We start from the raw sequence: 22,772 nt of genomic DNA, 5'->3' as shown, positions 1-22,772 counted from the left end.
TTTCTCTCCTGTATGAACTAACATGTGTGTGGTCAGACTTTGTCTAAGGGTAAAGCTTTTACTGCAAACAGAGCAGCTGAAGGCTTTCTCTCCTGTATGAACTAACATGTGTGTGGTCAGATGCCCTTTCTGGTTAAATCTTTTACCACACTCCGAGCAGCTGTGTTGTCTCTTACCAGTCTTTAGTTTCTTATTTTTCAAGTTTAATTCTGACAGATCTTCTCTTGTCTCTTTCCAATCATCACTGTCATCAGTCTCAGGTTCACCAGAGTCTTCAGTCTCGACCTCAGTCTCTGGTTGTAAACGTCTCTCTGGATCTGAGTCTCTCTCTGGTTCTGCTCCTCCACAGTCCTCTCCATCAACTCCTGTTTCCATCTGTTCAGTTTGTCTCTGATGAAGCTGTGAGGACTGAGGTTTCTCTTCATCATCTTCACTCTTCACAGAGACAGGAGTGAAGGGGAACTTGGTGGTATCAGCCTCCTCCAGTCCTTGAAGCTGTTCTTCCTCCTGACTGATCCACAGTTCCTCATGTTCTTCTTTAATGTGTTGGGGCTTAGTGTCCTCCTGGTCCAGAATGTGGCTCCACTCCTGCTGCTCAGGTGGAAGCTCTTCTTTACTCACCAACAGCTGCTGGACATCTGCAGGACACAGTAAACAAACATTAACGGTACTTAAACTGCTTTTTAAATATTAATAAGGGCTGTCAAATGATTTCATTTTTAAAGGCTGAAAATCAATAGTTCACTAGAATTGATCACATTTTAATCATGTTTGGAATTCACTCATTTTGCATTTAAAAAACGTTTTTAATGCTTTTATTTTGTAATGCCTTAAGCTTAGGTTACTTTACTTCCTTTTTGGATACAAACCTACCTTTATTTTGAAAGAAAATAAGGAACTTGTCTAAGGCTGTGAAGATTGAGGTTTCTCATCATTAAGTCCTGGAGAGCGGGCAGCCAAGGTTCGAAACCGACCTGTGGCTCATTTCCAAAACGGCAACAGAAAGGCTGGCGTTATGTAAATGAGCCATGTGCTGCTGATCACTTCCTGATTATGTCAGATACTACCTCTTCACACACCAAAGTGCTGAGCTAGCTCAATCTTTAGGAAAGAATAAGATATGTGTCCAACAGAGAGTTTTTGCAATTAAATTGCAGAAATTGCAACAATTATTTGCATTTTTTTTTAATACAAAAAATCAAGACTTTTTTCATTAAACTATGTTCTTACACACACTTTGATGTAGGGATGTAATGATTCACGAGACTGGGTTCGCGATACGATTCTTTCACGATTTATTTTACAAATTGAGACTGAAGAAACATTTTGAAATAACTGAAAAAGATTCCTTTAATTTATTCATGAAAACACCATGGGGGGTGGGGGGCACAGACCCTTAAAGGGATCATGGTGTTCATGTGTTTCTTTGAATAACAGCAGTCAAAACAATTATTTCAACTTTTAACGGTCTGTCTAGCTTAGTTTTTGTTCCTGCAACTCCCTTTTCTGAGCACCCCTGAATGCATCTCTCATTGTCTGAGCACCCCTGAATGCAGCATGGTCACAGCGCATTTTCTGAGTAATGGCAGAGAGAGAGACATGCCCAGAAAAGTCTGAAGTAAGCTAAGCGGCCTACTTTATTTTCTGATGGTTCTTGAGGACTTTTTATTATTGTGCACACCCAGGCCTCCGCTGGTGAAAGTGTGCTCACCTGTGTGTGTGTGCAAGTGTCTGTGTGTGTGTACAGTGTAGTGTCTCAGCTACAGACATCACACCCCCAGTCTCTTATTCTCATCTCAGGAGACTTGAATCACGCTTCCCTGTCTGCCACTCTCCCTACTTTCACTCAGTATGTTGACTGCCATACCAGGGACAATAAAACTTTGGACTTACTGTATGCAAACACCAAGGATGCATACAGATCATCACCCCTCCCCCCCTCTGGGCCGCTCAGACCACAACCTGGTGAGACTGCAGCCCATTTACATACCTATGGTGAAAAAACAACCCCCCACAACCAGGTATGTGAAGAAGTGGTCTAAGGAGGCCACTGAGGCGCTGCAGGACTGCTTCGACACCACTGACTGGGAGGTGCTGAGAAGCCCACATGGGGAGGACATCGACGGTTTAACCCACTGCATCACAGACTACATAAACTTCTGTGTTGAGAACACTACCCACCAAAAAAATACAGTGTTTCTCAAACAACAAACCCTGGGTGACCCCTGAGCTGAAAACCCTGCTCAAAAAAAGAAGAAGGTTTTAAGAGCTGGAGATAGAGAGGAGCTGAGGAGGGTGCAGAAGGAGCTCAAAAAAATCAAGGAGGGGAAAACCAGCTACCGGGAAAAGATGGAGGAGCATTTACAACAGAAAAATGCAAGAGACGTCTGGAGGGGTCTGAATAACATCTCAGGTCACAGCAGAAGGCGTGGGAGGGGCCCTGAAGCAGGAGACAGGGAGTGGGCAAATGAACTGAATCTGTTCTTCAATAGATTTGATTCTGCTCCCAACCCCACCTCCACCCTCCAGAACGCAGACCAACCCGCTTTTTAGACACTCCATCTGACTACCCTGAGTACCCTGCCACCCCCCTCAACAACCCTCTCCTCCTCTTCTTCCTCCTCCACCGACGGCCTCTCCATAACAGCTGATCAGGTGAGAAGTGAGTTGAGGAAGATCAAGGCGAGGAAGGCCAAAAGGTCCCGACAGCATCAGCTCCAGACTCCTGAAGGACTGTGCAGACCAGCTCTGTGAGGTTCTTCTGCACTTCCAAATATTACATTTCTGTATTATTTAAAATTTAACTTAGAACAGTAGTATATATATTTTTTGTCTGTCCGTATGTTCACGTCAACTCTGTTACCTCTGTTATAAAACTGCATTAAATCTCCAAAGTGTTCCCATAAAACGCATTTGACCAGCGCACAGTGATGTCACTTCCTGTGGTGGGAAACCTCTGGAAGACAGTGAGGTATGTCCATGTTTCTTCTCTCATTATTTAGTAATATGTTGAGAAATCATCAACAGTAGATTAATTCTTCGTCAAATCTGTTGTGTTAATATTCAGTGATTATCTCAGTCAATTGAAAAAGTATATATATGATAAAAATCTATTAAATTTGGTTTTAAGAAATGCTAGCTGATATCTGGTGTGAGGTTAGCATAAGGAGTAAAAGTACAAAATGGTGGAAAATGTCAACTCTGTTACTGTCAACTCTGTTTATGTTTTAAACAATTTGATCGTAACAGAGTTGACGATACGTAACAGAGTCACATATCACATTTAAGTATTTGGCAATAATTGATATTATTGATAATTATTATTGATTCTAGGTTATTTTACTGCAACAAGTACATCTGTGTTATACAATTTCAGGATAAGGAAGTCAGTCATTTATCTTCTAGGGAGATGAATCTTTCAGCAGCTGAAAGGCAGCAGCAGTACAGGGCCCGGCGAAATGCCGGAAAATAAAACGGGAGAACTCCAAATTACAAAGAGAAATCAAAAAATGAAAGGTTTTGCTGAAAAAGAAAACAACTGCTGTCCGAAAATACCAGAAACGCATCCAGAGACTGACACCTGTGTCTGACTCCCCTCCATCAAAAACAAATAGGAAAACAGAAAGTCCCTGCAGAAATTCAAAGAACTATCCTTTATCACAACGTGCTGACAGAAAATATAAGAAAGAAGTATCAAGACACAAAAGAAGAGAGAGTGTGTCAGATGATATCACGGATAAAAACCTACAAATTACAGAAAACAACACAGATCTCACTTGGTTTTTCAAGAAAGCGGTTTGGAAAGAAAAACCAAAGGGACCTGTCTTTTCAAAGAAGAAAATATAGATCCAGACAAAGCAAGCTCCAGAAGGAGGTAAAAGAATTCTTTTTGAGAGATGATGTCAGCCGCTTGACTGCAGGAAAAAAGTCAAAAAATCACAAGAGGAAAAGCAAAAATGCAGAAAAGGTTTCTAAATGATACCATAAAGAACCTACATCACAAATTCATTCTTGAGAATCCATCAAGTCAGCTGTCATATGCACTTTTCTGTTTCATGCGTCCTTTCTGGGTTGTCCACCCATCCATGTCTGACAGAGAAACATGTCTGTGTAAAATTCACGAGAACTTATTCTTCATTGTGCAGAAGCTTCATACTCTCCAGCTTCTTGGCACAACTGACTTCGAAATCATCTCCAACTCATTAAGTTGTGATGCTGCAAGCAAAGAATGTATGTATGGAGCATGTGACAAATGCAGAAGCAATGTCTATCAGTTCAGCAGTGACTATGATGCTGAAACACCGGTGAGGTTCACTCAGTTGACAACTGAACTGGCAGAAAGGAGGAAGAAAAACAAAGACAGTGAAAAAGAATCACAACCAGTCCGAATGACTGTAAAAAAGGAAATGAGATGTTTCAAAACCAGCTGAGAGTTTTCATGAGACATCAAAACAAAATACATTCACTACCGTGAGCTCAAGAAAAACATGAAATCTCACGAGTGTTTGATCCACATTGATTTCTCCGAGAATTATGCATGTAAATTGTCAGCAGAGATTCAGGCAGTTCACTTTGCATCCTCTTAGAAGCAGGCAACTCTACACACTGGGATCCTTCATGTGGGTGAAGTGGACAAACATTTGTGCTTTACATCCATCTCAGCATCAAAAGAGAAAGGTCCACCTGCTATATGGACACACCTGTCCCCTGTTCTGGACCACATAAAAACCCATCACCCATCAGTAACTGTCGTTCATTTTTTTAGTGATGGACCGTGTACCCAATACGGCCAAAAGGGCAACTTCTACTTGTTGAGCACGGAGTTGTACAAGAAGGGCTTCAAGAAAGGAATATGGAACTTCTTTGAAGCAAGGCACGGAAAGGGAGCTCCAGATGGAGTGGGTGGGGTTTTGAAAAGAAGAGCAGACAGATTAGTTAGTGCAGGGAAAGACATTCCAAATGCCATGCAGCTGTATGAGTGTCTTCTGAGTTCCCAGACCTCTATAAAGCTGTTCTTTGTTGATGAGGAAGCTGTGGACAAAGCTGTGAAGAAGATGCCAAAAGTACTCCCAGTAGTTCCTTCGACAATGCGCCTTCATCAGCTGATCACTCTGACACCAGGAAAGGTCATCTACACAGATGTCAGCTGTGTCTGTTCAACTAGGCAGATACTTGAGTGTGCATGTCACAACACACAAAGGTTTGAATTTCATGTCCAGCCCAGCCTTTATGTCCCCACTGAAGAGCAACAAGTGCAGGCAACACATGACATCATGTGGGACGGCAGAAATGTCATTGGCCAGTGGTGTGTCATCAAATATGATGATGACATTTATCCTGGGACCATTATCGAGGTCAACGGGACCCATGCAAAGGTCAAATGCATGCACAATGTGGGGAGGAATCGCTTCTTTTGGCCAAACCGCGACCATACCTTGTGGTATCTCTTCGACGATGTCTTCAGAATCATTCCACAACCAACCGCTGTGACGGGACGTCATGTGGAGATAGACCGAGAAATATGGGCCCAAATTGCTGCCGACTAGCTCAAAATAGTGAAACATGGATGCCACGTTTCCTGAATGCATAATGGTCTTGGATGCAGGGTTCTAAATTAACTTTTTTGATCACCAGCCAATCAGAATTGTGTTTTATTGTGTTTGCCACTGGTTTTGGGCTTAGTTCTTGGCTGTCAGTATTGTACGAGACACACACCGTTATTATTCAGATTCATGAAATATTTATATCCCAGATGTATTATTTAGGATTAAAAAATGTTTCTGTATATAAAATGTTGTTTAAATGTTCAATTTAAGCCGCAAGTTAAAGTGAATGTGTAATAGTTTTTTGGTCTTTTAACTATGAGTGGTCAACTCTGTTATGCACGTCATCTCTGTTACCATCAATGTCAACTCTGTTTGTGTTATGTTTTGATTTAAAAATGATGATTCTGATTCTGAAGTGGAGGCTGGCTTGACCCCAGTCTGATGCAGAGGGTGGCCTGAAGTTTGTGTGCCCAAAGATACAATTGAATAGCATATTGTTAAGGTTTCTAAAACGTATCTCCAATAACCAGATCCGTTGCTGGATTCAATAGGTGAAGACTTAAAGAGTCTTTTAGTCCAGTAAACTCAATGATGTTGTTAGCAGGAGCTAGCTGCAGCTAACACTGTGCTGTGTGCGTCTGTGGAAGTTAGCTAAAGGCTCTGCTATCTGAAACATGAGCAGGAAACACGTTTCCAGCAGTGGAAAGAAAACCAACCTGTTCTCTGTAGCTTGATTTCAGGAGTTAAAATCACATCCAGCAGTTTTCTTTGTCGGTGGAGCTCCTCTTCGTATCCACTTGTTGTTCTTTCTTCTGTTATATCTCTGATAACCGCAGCGAGCAGCCGTCGACTGAATAACTCTTTAAGATCCTTAAACCCGGCCATCTTACACACATCCAAGAGTCACAGAGGGGAAACTCAACTCAGCGCTGACGTCTTTACAACTTTACTCTGATCATCTACTGTTACGTTAGCACCCTAACGATCATTAATAAACACACGGAGAATCACGTGTCTGCTCAGCAGGAACGTTTACTCACAACTTGTGTTACACACTCAATGGTCCGGGTGGAAACAACCCGCTTTAGTTCCCTTTACAGAACACCTCCCCTCCCTTTGACTTGCATTGTAACCACGCGGTTGACCTTTTTCCCGCCACCATATTGCTGTATTTAAAACTCTGGAAACCTATCTTTGTCTGTTTATCCTCATTCACCTCATTGAATAGTGTATGTAACACAGATTATGTCCAATGGGTGGCGCTGCTGTACATAATTATCATTGTCTTAAAATTGTAGAAAATACCGGTAGTGACTCTGCGCTGCACAGCTCCTCAGAAGTCTCACAGAATAAGAGCAAATGTCCGAGTATAAATATATATATATTTTCACATATCATTTATAGACCCTCTAACAATCATATTTTAGTTGAAGGAAATAAATTTGACAACGAAATATATATCTACGATTCCTCACAAAACATGGTTAACAGCTCGGTTGAGTTGCCAGTCTACGCAAACGGCCTGGCTCAAGTCACTCATTTCTTATTTTGTTCACCTTTTCTAACCATTGCTACTCATTTCATTTACTAAATAAGTTATTTTAACAAGTTCTACTCTCTGTGATGTTTACATATGAAAAAACTAAACATTTTGTTGCAGAAATGAAAGAAATCCATTCATATCCAATGTAATCCTAAACAGTCAACCAGCTGGTTGACCTGCATATCTGCTTCCTGATTGAGTAATCCGAAAAATATAAACTGAAATGTTGCTTAATGAAGAGGCAGGAACACAATTTTACCAACAAATATTTTTTTGCAAATGGATTTCTTAGTGTGGAAGTCAAAGGGTTAAGTAAGCATCCCCACCTGTGACATTTTCCAGCACTCACAGAGGTAGGATAGGATAGGATAGGATAATACTTTATTGATCCCCAGAGGGGAAATTCGGGCGTTGCAGCAGCACAGACAAGTAAGCTCAAAATACACATTAAACAGAATAGATAAGATAAATAAAAATAAAAACAGGGGGTATATACAAGTACAAAATGAATGATGAAGTTAACTATGCATGGAAATTGAGACAGTATTTGCAGAGAATGACAAGATAAAGTGACAAGTGATGATTAACGTGACTTGGTATGATAAATAGCAGCAAGTAATGTAAACAGCAGAGACGAGAGGCAGTGTTGTACCACAGTAATGCAGAGTGCAGTTATATAATGTAGTATAGCAGGTTATCCAACACACAATACAAAAAACACAATGTTAGCAAATCTAAACACAATATAATATTAACTACAAAGTAATTAAGTACTAAAAGATATAAAAAATAAGAATGTTCTATATTGGTTGCCAAGCATTTACATTTTGAACCAGACAATATCACATCTGATAAAAATGGGAGATTTATAATTGTCTCAGGGAAACTATTTAATACAAAAGTTATCCTTGCCAATGTCTACGCTCCGAATGCTGATGATGTTAGCTTTTTTGATAGTTTTTTCTCTCTTCTCAATGGCCTAGACACACATTATCTAATACTTGGTGGGGACTTCAACTGCTGGTTGGACCCGACCCTGGATCGCTCTTCCAGCAGACCAGGGGTAGTGAGTAGATCTGCCTCATGTATCCAGTCTTTAATCTCTGAGTTTGGGATTTCAGTTATATTCCTCAACCCTAGAGCGAGACAGTATTCCTTTTTTTCAAATGTCCATCACACTTACTCCAGAATAGACAATATTTTTGTTGACAACAGACTAATTCCTCAGGTCCATTCCTGCACATATCACAGTATCGTCATATCTGATCATGCCCCTGTTGTGATGTCAATGCTATTTCCCAATGCTCCACGGCCTACGAGGCACTGGCGTCTCAACCCAACCCTACTTTCAGACCCCCAGTTTGTTAAATATATAGAAGAACAGATTAGCTTTTTCTTTGAAACTAACTGTACCCCGGATGTCTCTGCTCTTGTGGTCTGGGACGCATTTAAGGCCTACTTAAGAGGACAAATAATAGCATTCACTGCAAATAAGAAAAGACAGTCTCAGAAGGACCAACTGGAATTGATATCTAAAATCCAAGAAACTGATCGACAATATGCACTTAACCGAACTCCAGAACTATATAACCAACGATTGGAACTGAAAACTAAGTTTAACCTTCTCACCACTTACCAAACGGAAAATCTCTGGTTAAAAAGTAAAAGCACCTACTATGAACATAGTGAAAAAACTGGGAAATTGCTGGCTAATCAACTAAAGGGACTAAGGGCTAAACAACTTATAACAAGTATTCACACAGACAGTGGTGATACCACTCTAGACCCCACTAAGATAAATGATACCTTTAAAGGTTTTTACTCCCAACTGTATACCTCACAATTTAATGGTGACGATGCCGCTATTAAGGCCTTTCTTGACCCTTTGTCCACCCCAACCATTCCGCCAGAGTTGGTGGAGAAAATGGAGGCTCCTCTGTCTCAGGCGGAGATAGCCCTGGCTATATCATCCATGCAATCCGGGAAATCCCCTGGCCCTGACGGCTTCCCAGCTGAATTTTTCAAGAAATTTTCAACACTCCTCTCTCCACGCCTTGCTACTGTCTTTTTTGAGTCTCTTAGGCGAGGCTCACTTCCTCAGTCGATGAATGAGGCTCGTATAACTCTTATAGCTAAAAAGGGTAAGGATCCCACATACTGTGCCTCGTACAGGCCAATCTCCCTGCTCAACACAGATGCGAAAGTCCTCGCTAAGACACTAGCACACAGGTTGGAGGAAGTTACCCCCTTAATAATAGCGCAGGGTCAGACTGGCTTTATAAAGAACCGACACTCCTTCTTCAATGTCCGACATTTATTTAACATTCTATACTCAAGCTCTAGTAATGTCCCCGAATGTGTCGTGACACTAGATGCAGAGAAGGCGTTTGATCGCGCTGAGTGGAAATATTTGTTTAAAGTTCTGGAAAATTTTGGATTAGGTCCGTTACCTATAGCCTCGATTAAATTATTGTATGCTTCTCCCATTGCTAAAGTTCAAACAAACAGCACAATCTCTCAGCCCTTCGCACTGGGTCGTGGAACCCGCCAGGGTTGCCCACTGAGCCCGAATCTCTTTGATCTAGCGATTGAACCGCTCGCAATGGCTCTTCAGAACAGCCAGGGTGTCTCTGGTATTTGGAGAGGGGGTACAGAGCATAGGGTGTCTTTATATGCAGATGGTCTCCTATTATATGTTTCAGACCCAAATACCTCGCTTCCAGCAGCTCTCTTCCTGCTTGAGCAATTTGGATCTATATCTGGATACAAGATCAATATGCACAAGAGCGAACTGTTTCCAATTAACAGACAGGCGTTTGACTTAGACTACAGTGGTATTCCATTCCAAATTGAAGAGAGACAATTTACCTATTTGGGAGTGGTTGCTACCCGACAATTTAAGAACATTTTGAAAGACAATTTTATAACCTTGTTAAACCAGGTCAGAACATCACTATCAAAGTGGTCCCCCCTCGCATTATCGCTCGCTGGGCGAATAAACTCCATAAAAATGAATGTTCTCCCAAAATTTACATATTTGTTTCAGTGTGTCCCAGTACTTGTTCCAAAATCGTTTTTTGTTTCATTGGATTCCATTATCTCCTCATATATATGGCAGGGCAAGAGGCCTCGAATTAGCAAAGCTCTGCTTCAGAGACCCAAAAGGGATGGAGGTATGGGGCTCCCTGATTTCCGTCACTACTAGTGGGCTACCAATATTCGTTGTATTGCTTTTTGGACTCGCTTTTATCTCCAGTCCGACGGTCCAGACTGGACATCCCTGGAGCTAAATTCATGCCGATTCATCTCCCTCCCTGTACTCCTCGGTGCGCCGCTTGACTGCCCCTTACCAAAATCACTGGATAATCCAGTGGTACGTCATACCCTTCGGGTGTGGACCCAATTTAGGAGATCCTTTCGATATGAATTCTTTTCCCTTCTGAGTCCGATTGCCTCAAATCATCTCTTCACCCCCTCGCGCTCTGACTCAACTTTTCGGACTTGGCATGAAAGGGGCATCAGATCGTTTGCGGACTTGTTTGAAGACGGTTGTTTTGTTTCCTTTAATCAATTGACTGAGAAATACAATTTACCCAAAACGCACTTCTTTCGGTATTTACAGGTCAGACAGTATGTTCGTTCGCACGTGCCTTGTTTCCCTTCAGTACCCATAGCTAACCCAATAGATACCTTTCTTTCCTTTGACCCACTGTCTAGAGGTGCGCTGTCCAAGTTACACAATATCATTTTGATGCTGATATGTTCACCACTGGACAAGATTAAGACGGCCTGGGAACAGGACTTGGGACACATCTCTGATGACCAATGGGACTCCATTCTTTTATCAATACATAAATCCTCAATCTGTGCTAGACACTGTCTACTTCAATTTAAGGTGGTCCACAGGGCTCACACGTCCAAGGTTAAGCTGTCCAGCATGTACCCCGATATAACTCCCACCTGTGACAAATGCAATTTGGGTGGCAGTAGCTCAGTCTGGGCGGCAGTAGCTCAGTCTGTAGGGACTTGGGTTGGGAACCGGAGGGTCGCCGGCTCAAGTCCCGGTGCGGACCAAATATGGAAGTTGGTCTGGCAGCTGGAGAGGTACCAGATCACTTCACTCAGCTCCGTCACTCTGACATCTCTCCATTAGTGCATGTCCATAGGATCCTGTTTCTGCATGTGTGTGTTCATGACCTACAGAGTGTAAAAACTAATATTTCCCTTTGCAGGGATCAATAAAAGTAAATCTTAAATCTTAATCTTAATTATATTGATGCTACCCTGATACATATGTATTGGCTATGTCCCAAATTGCAGAAATTCTAGCATGGCATTTTTCATACTTTATCTACAATATTAAAGAAAAATATAAGCCTTAGCCCTACCCTTGCCCTGTTTGGTGTTGCTAGGGGAGATAACCCCCACCTGACTTCTACAGAACACCGCATGGTCGCTTTTGCCTTGCTCTTGGCCAGACGTGCAATCCTGCTGAAATGGAAGGGTGCTGCCCTGCCCACACTTGACCAGTGGCGTCAGGATGTAATGTCCTGTCTCAAACTTGAGATGTTACGTTTTTCTCTCAGAAGCTTGAGGAAGAAATTCTATGAGACATGGGAACCTTTCTTAACTTACTTTCATAACACTCAAACTAAATCATCATGAGATGAGCTTTGATCCGGCCCTTGACATAAAAAATAAGATCTGACTCTGTGTGGTGAGCCTTCATTTTGTAAGGACAGCTGGGGATGGGAGGGTGGGAAGGGCTATTGCACTTTATCAGGTATTACTGTCACTGCCACAGTGACTTGTTTGTCTTACTTGTTCTGCACATTTCTATACCATTTGTGGCATTGTGGAATATTACTGGCCAACCCTGGTGTTTTCTATGTTTCATTATTATTATTATTATTTTTGTATTTTGTGTTTATATGATGAAAACTCAATCAAGATATTTGAAATATAAGAAATAACAATGTGAATATATACAACCAGGATTTAACTAAGCATTACTAGTCTTAAATAGGAAGATTAAATATGGAAGATTGAATGTAAATGTGCAAAAACAGAGTCGGAAATGGTTGTAAATTAAATATGAAAGATTAAATGTAAATGTGCAAAAACAGAGTTGGAAATGGACAGTATTGACATAAGTTAAAGTGCATGAGTGTCCAGAACAGATTACAGTATGGAGAGACAGATATTATCATGATGACAGTTCTCTGCTCGCATGAGGTGAACTGTTGTACAGAGTTATGGCCTTCGGTAAGAAAGATTTCTTGTATCTGTCCTTGTGACAGCGAAGTTGGATCAGTCTGTTAGAGAAGCTGCTCCGCTGTTTGTCCAGTAGGGTGTGCAGAGGGTGATCAGGATTATCCATAATGGATAACAGTTTGTGTTTGAGTCCTCCTCTCTGTCACCACTACAAAAGAGTCCAGCTTGCAGCCTATCACAGAGCAGGCCTTCTTAATGAGTTTGTCCAGTCTCTTAGTGTCACCAGCTCCAATGCTGCTCCCCCAGCAGACCACAGCAGAGAACAGTGCACTGGCCACAACAGACTGATAGAAGATCTCCAACATCTTGCTGCACACGTTGAAGGATCTCAGCTTCCTCAGAAAGTAGAGTCGGCTCATCCTCTGTTCTTGTACACAGCCTGAGTATTGGCCTTCCAGTTCAGTTTGTTGTCTATGTTGACACCCAGGTACTTGTACTCCTCCACCACAGACACATCCTCTCCCAGGATGCACAGCGGTGGTAGCTCTCTCCTCTTCCTTCTGAAGTCGATCACCATCTCCCTGGTCTTATCCAAGTTCAGAATCAGGTGATTTCTTCCTGTCCACTCCACAAAGTAATCCACCAGCTCTCTGTACTCCCCCTCTTGCCCATCACTTATACACCCCACCACCGCAGAGTCATCAGAAAACTTCTGCAAGTGGCATGACCTGGAGTTGTAATGAAAGTCAGAGGTGTACAAGGTGAAAAGGAAAGGAGACAGCACAGTCCCTGTGGAGCTCCTGTACTGCTCTCCACCATTCCAGCCTGAACACTGCCAAGTCGGACAAACTGTGGTCTGTCTGTCAGGTAGTCAGTAATCCAGGAGGTGATGGACGAGTCCACACCCATCAACTGCAGCTTCTCTTCCAGCAGTTGTGGCTGGATGGTGTTTAATGCACTGGAGAAATCAAAAAAGGTGATTCTCACAGTGCAGCCGTTTCCCTCCAGATGTGAGTGAGCATGCTGCAGCAGGTAGATGATGGCATCGTCCACTCCCGGGTGTGGCTGGGAGGCAAATTGTTGAGGGTCAAGGGATGGTTTCACCTGCGGCCTGAGGTGGGTCAAGACGAGCCTCTCCAACACTTTCATCACATGAGATGCGAGAGCCACTGGTCGATAGTCCCTGAGGTCAGATGGTGTCGTCTTCTTTGGGACCGGGACCAAGCAGGACGTTTTCCACAGCACCGGTATCCTCTCCTGGCTCAGACTCAGGTTGAAGAGGTGTTGCAGAATCTCAGACAGCTGGCTGGCGCAGGTCTTCAGAACCCTTGGGCTGATGCCGTCCGGGCCTGGAGCCTTGCTAATGTTTAGTTTCTCCAGCTGTCTCTTCACCTGCCCAGTTGTAAGAGTCAGGGGGAGTTGGAGCAATTCACCTCAGAGGGGGAAGTGCATTCCTGTGGTGCGGGGCCAGAGTCCAAAGAGTTCACCATGGGGAGTTGGGGGGGAAGGAGAAAATACAAAGGGAGGCTGTAAGGTGTGAAGTACAGGGGTGTTGTTTGAGGTGGGTTGGGGGGAGGGAGAAAATACAAGGGGGGGGGGGGGGGGGGGGGTGCAGGGAGGTGTGAAGTACAGGGGTGTTGTTTGAGGTGGGAGAGGCAGATGAAGGCTGTGCACTAAACCTATTGAAGAACAGGTTTAGCTCATTCGCCCTCTCCAGGCTGCCAGAATGTTGTCTTTCTCTCCCTTTGAAACCAGTGATTTCCCTCATTCCAGTCCACACATCCCTCATGTTGTTCTGATGGAGTTTGGCCTCCAGCTTTCTCCTGTAAGAGTCTTTGCACACCCTCAGCTTTTCCCTCAGATCGTGCTGTATCCTTTTCAGCTCCTCCCTGTTTCCAGACCAGAAGACTTGTTTCAGGTCACTGGTGATCCAGGGTTTGTTGTTAGGAAAACAGCGTACAGTCCGGGCCGGTAAAGCAGTGTTTTCACAGAATTTAATGTATTCTGTGATGCAGTCAGTCATGCTGTTAATGTCCTCTCCATGTGGCTCGCAGAGTACATCCCAGTATGTGGACTAAAAGCAGTCCTGCAGTGCCTCATTGCTCTCCTGTGTCCACCTCCTATCAGTCCTTGTGGTCACAGGCTGTCTTTGGACCAGGGGGATATACTCTGGTGTCAGTAGGACCAGGTTGTGGTCTGATTTGCCCATGCTTAGTTTGAAGCTGTGAAACAGTAGAGTGAAGTGCATCACTCGCAGACTCGGCATCAGCTGACGGTGGGATGTAAACAGCTATAACAATGGCGTACGTGAGTTCCTTGGGCAGGTAATATGGGCGCATTCCAGCAGCTAACAGTTCAATGTCCGGGCTGCAGAGACGTTCCTTCACACTAACATGGCCAGGATTACACCATCTCTCACTCACATACAGTGCAATCCCTCCACCTTTCTTCTTACCGCTCTTAATAACGTCCCTGTCCGCCCGAAAACTCCGAGTTTGTCCGTCTTATTGCCCAAAGACCTCCCGTTCCCCATAATCACAGCTGGTACAGAAGGCTTATGTTTTTTCTTCTTAGCTTATCTCTTAGCTCCAGCTCTACAACCCCGGCGTCGCCTCCTCAGCTCCCCCGGAATTACAGGCCTTGCTCCGGGCAGTAGCACCTTGGAGAGCGCCATCAGCTGATCACGTGTGTAAACAATGCCCTCACTCAGCTGTGCGCTGCTCTCCGTTACATAGAGTGTCCAAAGTAACAGAAAAACAGTGCAAAAAGTTCCAAGAGCAAAAGTAGCCATTTCCACACAATAGGTTAAACTAATACTCAAAAAACACACAATAAAAACAAATAATAACTAACCAAAAAATACGATATAACGACACGGACAACGGGAGCTGCTACAACCGGCGGCCACATCACACAGCGACGGAAGCGGAAGAAATTGTCAATCATTCAGCAAAGCAGGTGGATGGGCATTACAGCCTGAAAATGCCTTTTAGGAAAGAGCAGCCCATGCTTCCAAATAATCTATTGGTGGCCAAGCAAAGGATTCTTGGGCTCACAAAAAGGTTTGAGAAAGATGAACAGTTTCATCAGGAGTACGCAAACTTCTTCAATGACGTCATTGGTAAAAGATATGCAGAGAAAATCCCTCAACATCAGATGGACTGTGAAGAAGGAAAAGTCTGGTATATCCCCCATCATGGTGTTTACCATCCCAGGAAGAAAAATTTGCGGGTTGTGTTTGTGAAACAGGACCAGTATGCAAAAAGAAGGTGGAGACAGGTTCAATACATCTGGGATCTGTTCTGGAAGCGGTGGGTTCAGGAGTGCCTCCCTCTGCTTCAAGAACGGCAAAAGTGGAACAGAGAAAGGAGGAGTCTTGTGCCTGGAGACATTGTCATTGTCATGGATTCAACTGCCCCTCGTGGCTCTTGGCTGCTCGGCCGAGTGATCGAAAAACATTTCCTGACAAACATAGTGTTGTTCGGTCTGTTCGCCTTAAAACAAAGTCTAATGTGTTGGAAAGACCAGTCACCAAACTTTGTGTATTGAATGCAGCTGAAAATGTTTAATGATAATGCATTAATGGCATTGTTTTTGTTTGTGGCTCTTTGTTTGTATTTTGTGAAATGTTAGCTCCACTTGTCACTAACAATTAGGGACCGGAGTGTAAGAGCCATATTCATGTTTTTGGGTCAAGCTGTAAATCATTTTCACGATTGTGCCACTGGGTGTCGCTGTCCTATTGTTTAAGTCACAGGTATATATGTACGTCACTTGTCAAGGTACGGGAGGTGTTTGACCCCGGAAGGGCTTATGGTTTTTGACCGCTGAGGCGGCAGGCGGCATGGAGAAACTGCAGCTGTATTGTTTGTTTGTTCGTTTAGTTCAAAAGAATGGAAACTGATGGACGCTGTATTCACTTCATGGTGCTGCAATAAATGGATTGTATTATGCTGCAAACCAAAGACACGACTGCAGAAATCTTATTGATCGACAAACAGCAAACGGGATCGTATTGACCTACGACAGTACGGCGCGTCAGCCAGGTCACTCCTGGGAGTCAAAACAAAACGGCAGCTTTAGTATTAGACGAAGCTTCTATAGTGTCCCTCGTGTATGTTTTGTTTCGAGTGGGCGCGAGCCGTCGGCAGGTTTCACCCATTCCTCCATCTCCAAGTTCTCCTCGATCGTCTTCAGGATGTCTAAACTGATCGCGGTGCTGTGGGGGACGCACTGAGGAGAAACACAGACGAGCTCTGATGGAACAAACACCACATGACTTCAAATAACACGTGAACTTTATCATTCATGTGGAGGCAGAGCAATAACATAGAACACCTTGTTCTGGCTTCTGGCCTTACAATAAACTACAAATACACCAGCTGGTACCAGGAGATACGTTTTAAATAATTCACTACACATGAAATAAAACAGCAGCTTTGGTTTGAATATCACTTCAGAGAACATGCGTCTCTGAGTCTATACGCACGCCGTGTGTTTGTCAGGAGACTTCTCAGAAAACATATTTATATTTTCATTTCATGTTACAGTGTTCACCTTTGTTATTTTTTGTATTATATCTTTGCTTTAATACAGTGTATAGCTTCTGTACAGTTTATTTAAGCAAATGTACCCTCTTTAATGAGTTGCATTTTGTACTTTTCAAGCTCTAGTTTTTTATTTTTTGTTTCAAATGTTAAACCTGCATCAACAAAACGAGGTGTAATGCCTGCCCCTAAAAAAATTAGCTTTCATAGGATTGTTACTCAAACACAGAAACCATTGTCAACCAAGTTTAAAAACCAACTTAACCAAACGTCTCAGAAAATGTAATGTAACAAGGTAATCAGTCCAACAAACAAAGAAAATATGCTGCTTTACTTTACAAGCTTTATGGAGACACCCCAACACCTACACTAATAACTAACTCACCTAAGCCTCACTTCTTCAATGGCTTGTCGAGCTCGAGGCGTCTCCCAAACTCGGACACCATCCCTGAAGACCACTGACCGAGTCACCTGAAACACACCGAATTTGGTGCACCCCCTCCCCAGAGTTACCACCAAAAATAAAAAAGGCAAAATAACAAAGTGGCAAGTCCTGCTTGCCCGGCGGCTTGCTGATCAGGGTGCTCAAAAACAACTAATGCTCTGAAGAAAGTCAAATCGTTAAATCTTCAAACAAATTGTACCAGTAACAAGTCAGAGAGGTTACTTACCACTCTACACAGATCAAGTTCCAAACAAACTACACAAACAATCTGATACACAACTAATTAGATTTACAACTACCAAGTATCAAGCCAAATCCAAGTTCAGAAGTCAGACAAGCCCCCATTTTCTCACAACCCAGGCAAATCCTCCTAATCAAAGAATGTGCAAACTGTAAATCAGTGGTGATTGTAATGGTGAATGTGTGTAGTGTTGACGAGAGAGAGACAGAGGCTGTATCTGAATTGCCAAGTACATACTCAATCTTTCAGTAGACAGTACCTACTATCCATGCTGTACACTGTTTGTACCTACTATTCAGTAGGCGCGCACAGTAGGAAGATATTTGTTCCTACTTCTTCTGATTCATTCAGTAAAGAAGTGACGTCATTTACGTGTCCCGAACCGGCCGCATTCACCCGTTTTTTTTGTTTTTTTGTTTAGCGTTATTCAAGAAGAGTAATGCACATATACAGTCAGGTAAACAAAAAACAATATTACAATGTAAATAAAGTAAAAGGCAGATTAAATAACTAAATAACATACAGTACATAAAGAACAAATGAAAGACAGTAATATACAGAATATAAAATAAACCAATAAAGACGCATTTAAAGAGTTAAATCATTATTTAAATAGAGGGGGAAAGGTTTTATAATAATGCAGACATTTGTTATATTTTCTGTTGTTAATTAAAAGTAGTGATTTCAGACGGGACTTTAACTCTAGATTAAAAATTGATTAAATTAATCCACGCTCGTTTGTTTTGATCTGGAGGCGGACGTGAAGTGACGATTTATGTTTAGTTTCGCACTGCATTGTGGGTAAAATACAATTCATTTCCTGAAAGCACGCATCCGATCCATATTGTATAAACACCGGAAATTAGTATCCATACTGAAATGTTCAGTATACTGAAGTTAACCCAAACAATGCATACTGAATGACCACGAAAGTTCAGTATACTGAAACTCCTACTAAAAAGTACTGCCTACTGAACTGTGGCTATTCGGAAAGGGCCCGAGAATAAGAAGCCACTTTAAATACTGAGGCCCTGTGTGCCCAGGTGCACAACATCAAATGAAGTGGCTCCGCCCCTCTTTACCTGAAGGCAACCTGAGTGGGGAGAAACACAAGGCAGCAGAAAGAGCACTGACTGGGTGTGTGGTTATGGTGCACCACAAAGAGTGCACAGTGATCTGGGTCGGAACTTTGAGTCCGAGGTGTTCTAGAAAATGGGCTCACTGTTATTGAGAAAATGCACAACACACCTTTTCGACCACAGTCTGATGGACCGGTAGAAACATTTAACTCCACCCTGCAGAAGATTCTGGCCACAACAGCCGAGCGCTGACACGGGGACCTTAGGATCCCCTACGCTGTCATGGCTTACAGAGCAACCAGGCACAGCGCTACCAGTTTCACACCCAACTTCATGATGTTCAGCCGTGAAGTTAGTGAACCGGGGGACCTGGTAACTGGCCTGCCCACCGACCCTTAAACAGCTCCTTCTTCCCCTGAGTATGTCCAGCAAACTCCGGGAGAGAACAGCTCCTTCTTCCCCTGAGTATGTCCAGCAAACTCCGGGAGAGTCAGAGTGGAGTTGGATCATCGGATTGCCAGAGATGCACTGGGGGAGTCAGTGAAGCAGCAAAAAGGAAGCCAAAGAGAGAAATGATAACAGAACAAATATACACACAAATTGAAGTGTTTTTTCCATATACCATTTAGTTATACACACTGAAGGCTATAATGCATTTCTATTGTTTCTTCTAACAATATGTTGAGTAAATCCAGATAACATCTACAAGTGTTGTCATTCAGTTTGTGATCAAAGGCTGCAGCAGTTAGGTGCCCAGTGGCCTCTGCACTCTTAATTAATCCTGTGCATGTTCAGGTGTCATTGAGATTTTCTTTATTTTGTATTCTGACTGCAGGATTCTTATTAAGGGTTAAAGGTTTTCAGTTAAATAAACCTGGACCTGATCTGACTGTGGTCGCTCTGCATCAGGATCTGATGAGTTCCTTTTCTTTACCAAAGAGACTTTAGGCACTCGACACAAAATAACACAAGTAGATGAAAGTCTTTCTCACTCTACATCAGTTTATTTATTACAAGGTGACGCGTGAGCTGTCTGAAGAACTTCTGCTAACCAACACAGAGGCCTCCAAGGAAACAGAGTGACAGAAAGAAGAAGATATCAGCAGAGAAGAAGAATCCTTACACTGTAACTGTTTCATATAAACACTTTAAATTCAAACGTCATAGCTGATCCCAACTTACTGGTTCATATGTCAGCAAAACTTCAATGTCAAAAAAGTAGAGACAGATTTATGTCTTATATCTCTTTTTTGTCTTATATACACAATAGTGATGTGAAGTTGGAATCCTTTAGATCAGTTTTTCCGTTGCACAGGATTAGCATTTCTCTCCTGCATGAACTAACATGTGTCTGGTCAGAATTTCTTTCCGGTTAAACCTTTTACCACACTCAGAGCAGCTGAAGGGTTTCTCTCCTGTATGAACTAACATGTGTCTGGTCAGATTTCCTCTTTGGGTAAAACTTTTACTGCAAACAGAGCAGCTGAAAGCTTTCTCTCCTGTATGAACTAACATGTGTTGGGTCAGATTTCCTCTTTGGGTAAAACTTTTACTGCAAACAGAGCAGCTGAAAGCTTTCTCTCCTGTATGAACTAACATGTGTCTGGTCAGATTTCCTTTTTGGGTAAAGCTTTTACTGCAAACAGTGTAGCTGTAAGGTTTCTCTCCTGTATGAACTAACATGTGTGTGGTCAGATTTCCTCTTAGGGTAAACCTTTTACCACACTCAGAGCAGCTGAAGGGTTTCTCTCCTGTATGAACTAACATGTGTCTGGTCAGATTTCCTCTTAGGGTAAACCTTTTACCACACTCAGAGCAGCTGAAGGGTTTCTCTCCTGTATGAACTGACATGTGTTTTGTCAGAGTTCCTCTTAGGGTAAAGCTTTTACTGCAAACAGAGCAGCTGAAGGCTTTCTCTCCTGTATGAACTAACATGTGTGTGGTCAGAGTCGCTTTCCGGTTAAACCTTTTACCACACTCAGAGCAGCTGAAGGGTTTCTCTCCTGCATGAACTAACATGTGTCTGGTCAGAATTTCTTTCCGGTTAATCCTTTTACCACACTCAGAGCAGCTGAAGGGTTTCTCTCCTGTATGAACTAACATGTGTTTTGTCAGACTTCCTCTTAGGGTAAAGCTTTTACTGCAAACAGAGCAGCTGAAGGCTTTCTCTCCTGTATGAACTAACATGTGTTGGGTCAGATTTCCTCTTCGGGTAAAGCTTTTACTGCAAACAGAGCAGCTGAAGGCTTTCTCTCCTGTATGAACTAACATGTGTCTGGTCAGAGTCACTTTCCGGTTAAATCTTTTACCACACTCCGAGCAGCTGTGTTGTCTCTTACCAGTCTTTAGTTTCTTATTTTTCAAGTTTAATTCTGACAGATCTTCTCTTGTCTCTTTCCAATCATCACTGTCATCAGTCTCAGGTTCATGAGAGTCTTCAGTCTCGACCTCAGTCTGTGGTTGTAAACGTCTCTCTGGATCTGAATCTCTCTCTGGTTCTGCTCCTCCACAGTCCTCTCCATCAACTCCTGTTTCCATCTGTTCAGTTTGTCTCTGATGAAGCTGTGAGGACTGAGGTTTCTCTTCATCATCTTCACTCTTCACAGAGACAGGAGTGAAGGGGAACTTGGTGGTATCAGCCTCCTCCAGTCCTTGAAGCTGTTCTTCCTCCTGACTGATCCACAGTTCCTCATGTTCTTCTTTAATGTGTTGGGGCTTAGTGTCCTCCTGGTCCAGAATGTGGCTCCACTCCTGCTGCTCAGGTGGAAGCTCTTCTTTACTCACCAACAGCTGCTGGACATCTGCAGGACACAGTAAACAAACATTAACGGTACTTAAACTGCTTTTTAAATATTAATAAGGGCTGTCAAATGATTTCATTTTTAAAGGCTGAAAATCAATAGTTCACTAGAATTGATCACATTTTAATCATGTTTGGAATTCACTCATTTTGCATTTAAAAAACGTTTTTAATGCTTTTATTTTGTAATGCCTTAAGCTTAGGTTACTTTACTTCCTTTTTGGATACAAACCTACCTTTATTTTGAAAGAAAATAAGGAACTTGTCTAAGGCTGTGAAGATTGAGGTTTCTCATCATCATTAAGTCCTGGAGAGCGGGCAGCCAAGGTTCGAAACCGACCTGTGGCTCATTTCCAAAACGGCAACAGAAAGGCTGGCGTTATGTAAATGAGCCATGTGCTGCTGATCACTTCCTGATTATGTCAGATACTACCTCTTCACACACCAAAGTGCTGAGCTAGCTCAATCTTTAGGAAAGAATAAGATATGTGTCCAACAGAGAGTTTTTTGCAATTAAATTGCAGAAATTGCAACAATTATTTGCATTTTTTTTTAAATACAAAAAATCAAGACTTTTTTCATTAAACTACGTTCTTACACACACTTTGATGTAGGGATGTAATGATTCACGAGACTGGGTTCGCGATACGATTCTTTCACGATTTATTTTACAAATTGAGACTCAAGAAACATTTTGAAATAACTGAAAAAGATTCCTTTAATTTATTCATGAAAACACCATGGGGGGTGGGGGGCACAGACCCTTAAAGGGATCATGGTGTTCATGTGTTTCTTTGAATAACAGCAGTCAAAACAATTATTTAAACTTTTAACGGTCTGTCTAGCTTAGTTTTTGTTCCTGCACTCCCTTTTCTGAGCACCCCTGAATGCAGCATGGTCACAGCGCATTTTCTGAGTAATGGCAGAGAGAGAGACATGCCCAGAAAAGTCTGAAGTAAGCTAAGCGGCCTACTTTATTTTCTGATGGTTCTTGAGGACTTTTTATTATTGTGCACACCCAGGCCTCCGCTGGTGAAAGTGTGCTCACCTGTGTGTGCGCTCAAGTGTCTGTGTGTGTGTACAGTGTAGTGTCTCAGCTACAGACATCACACCCCCAGTCTCTTATTCTCATCTCAGGAGACTTGAATCACGCTTCCCTGTCTGCCACTCTCCCTACTTTCACTCAGTATGTTGACTGCCATACCAGGGACAATAAAACTTTGGACTTACTGTATGCAAACACCAAGGATGCATACAGATCATCACCCCTCCCCCCCTCTGGGCCGCTCAGACCACAACCTGGTGAGACTGCAGCACATTTACATACCTATGGTGAAAAAACAACCCCCCACAACCA

General features: G+C 42.7%; 1 protein-coding gene across 1 annotated transcript; it reads right to left on the bottom strand.

Moving 5' to 3' along the window:
* Positions 1-19,604: 19,604 nt before the first annotated feature.
* On the bottom strand, positions 19,605-21,459 carry LOC136178553 (gastrula zinc finger protein XlCGF57.1-like). Its single transcript, XM_065952481.1, has one exon. The coding sequence runs from the start codon at positions 21,151-21,153 to the stop codon at positions 19,933-19,935; it is 1,221 nt and encodes a 406-aa protein (XP_065808553.1). The 5' UTR covers positions 21,154-21,459; the 3' UTR covers positions 19,605-19,932.
* Positions 21,460-22,772: the final 1,313 nt, after the last annotated feature.

The sequence above is a fragment of the Labrus bergylta genome, chromosome 3 (genome assembly GCF_963930695.1).
Source record: "Labrus bergylta chromosome 3, fLabBer1.1, whole genome shotgun sequence".
NCBI lineage: Eukaryota > Metazoa > Chordata > Actinopteri > Labriformes > Labridae > Labrus > Labrus bergylta.
Note: the sequence above shows the minus strand (reverse complement) of the source record. Positions and strands in the feature narration are given on the sequence as shown.

What these genes read in the sequence shown, in the direction of transcription:
- LOC136178553 (XM_065952481.1), bottom strand. Translation starts at nt 21,153, where the DNA reads ATGGAAACAGGAGTTGATGGAGAGGACTGTGGAGGAGCAGAACCAGAG.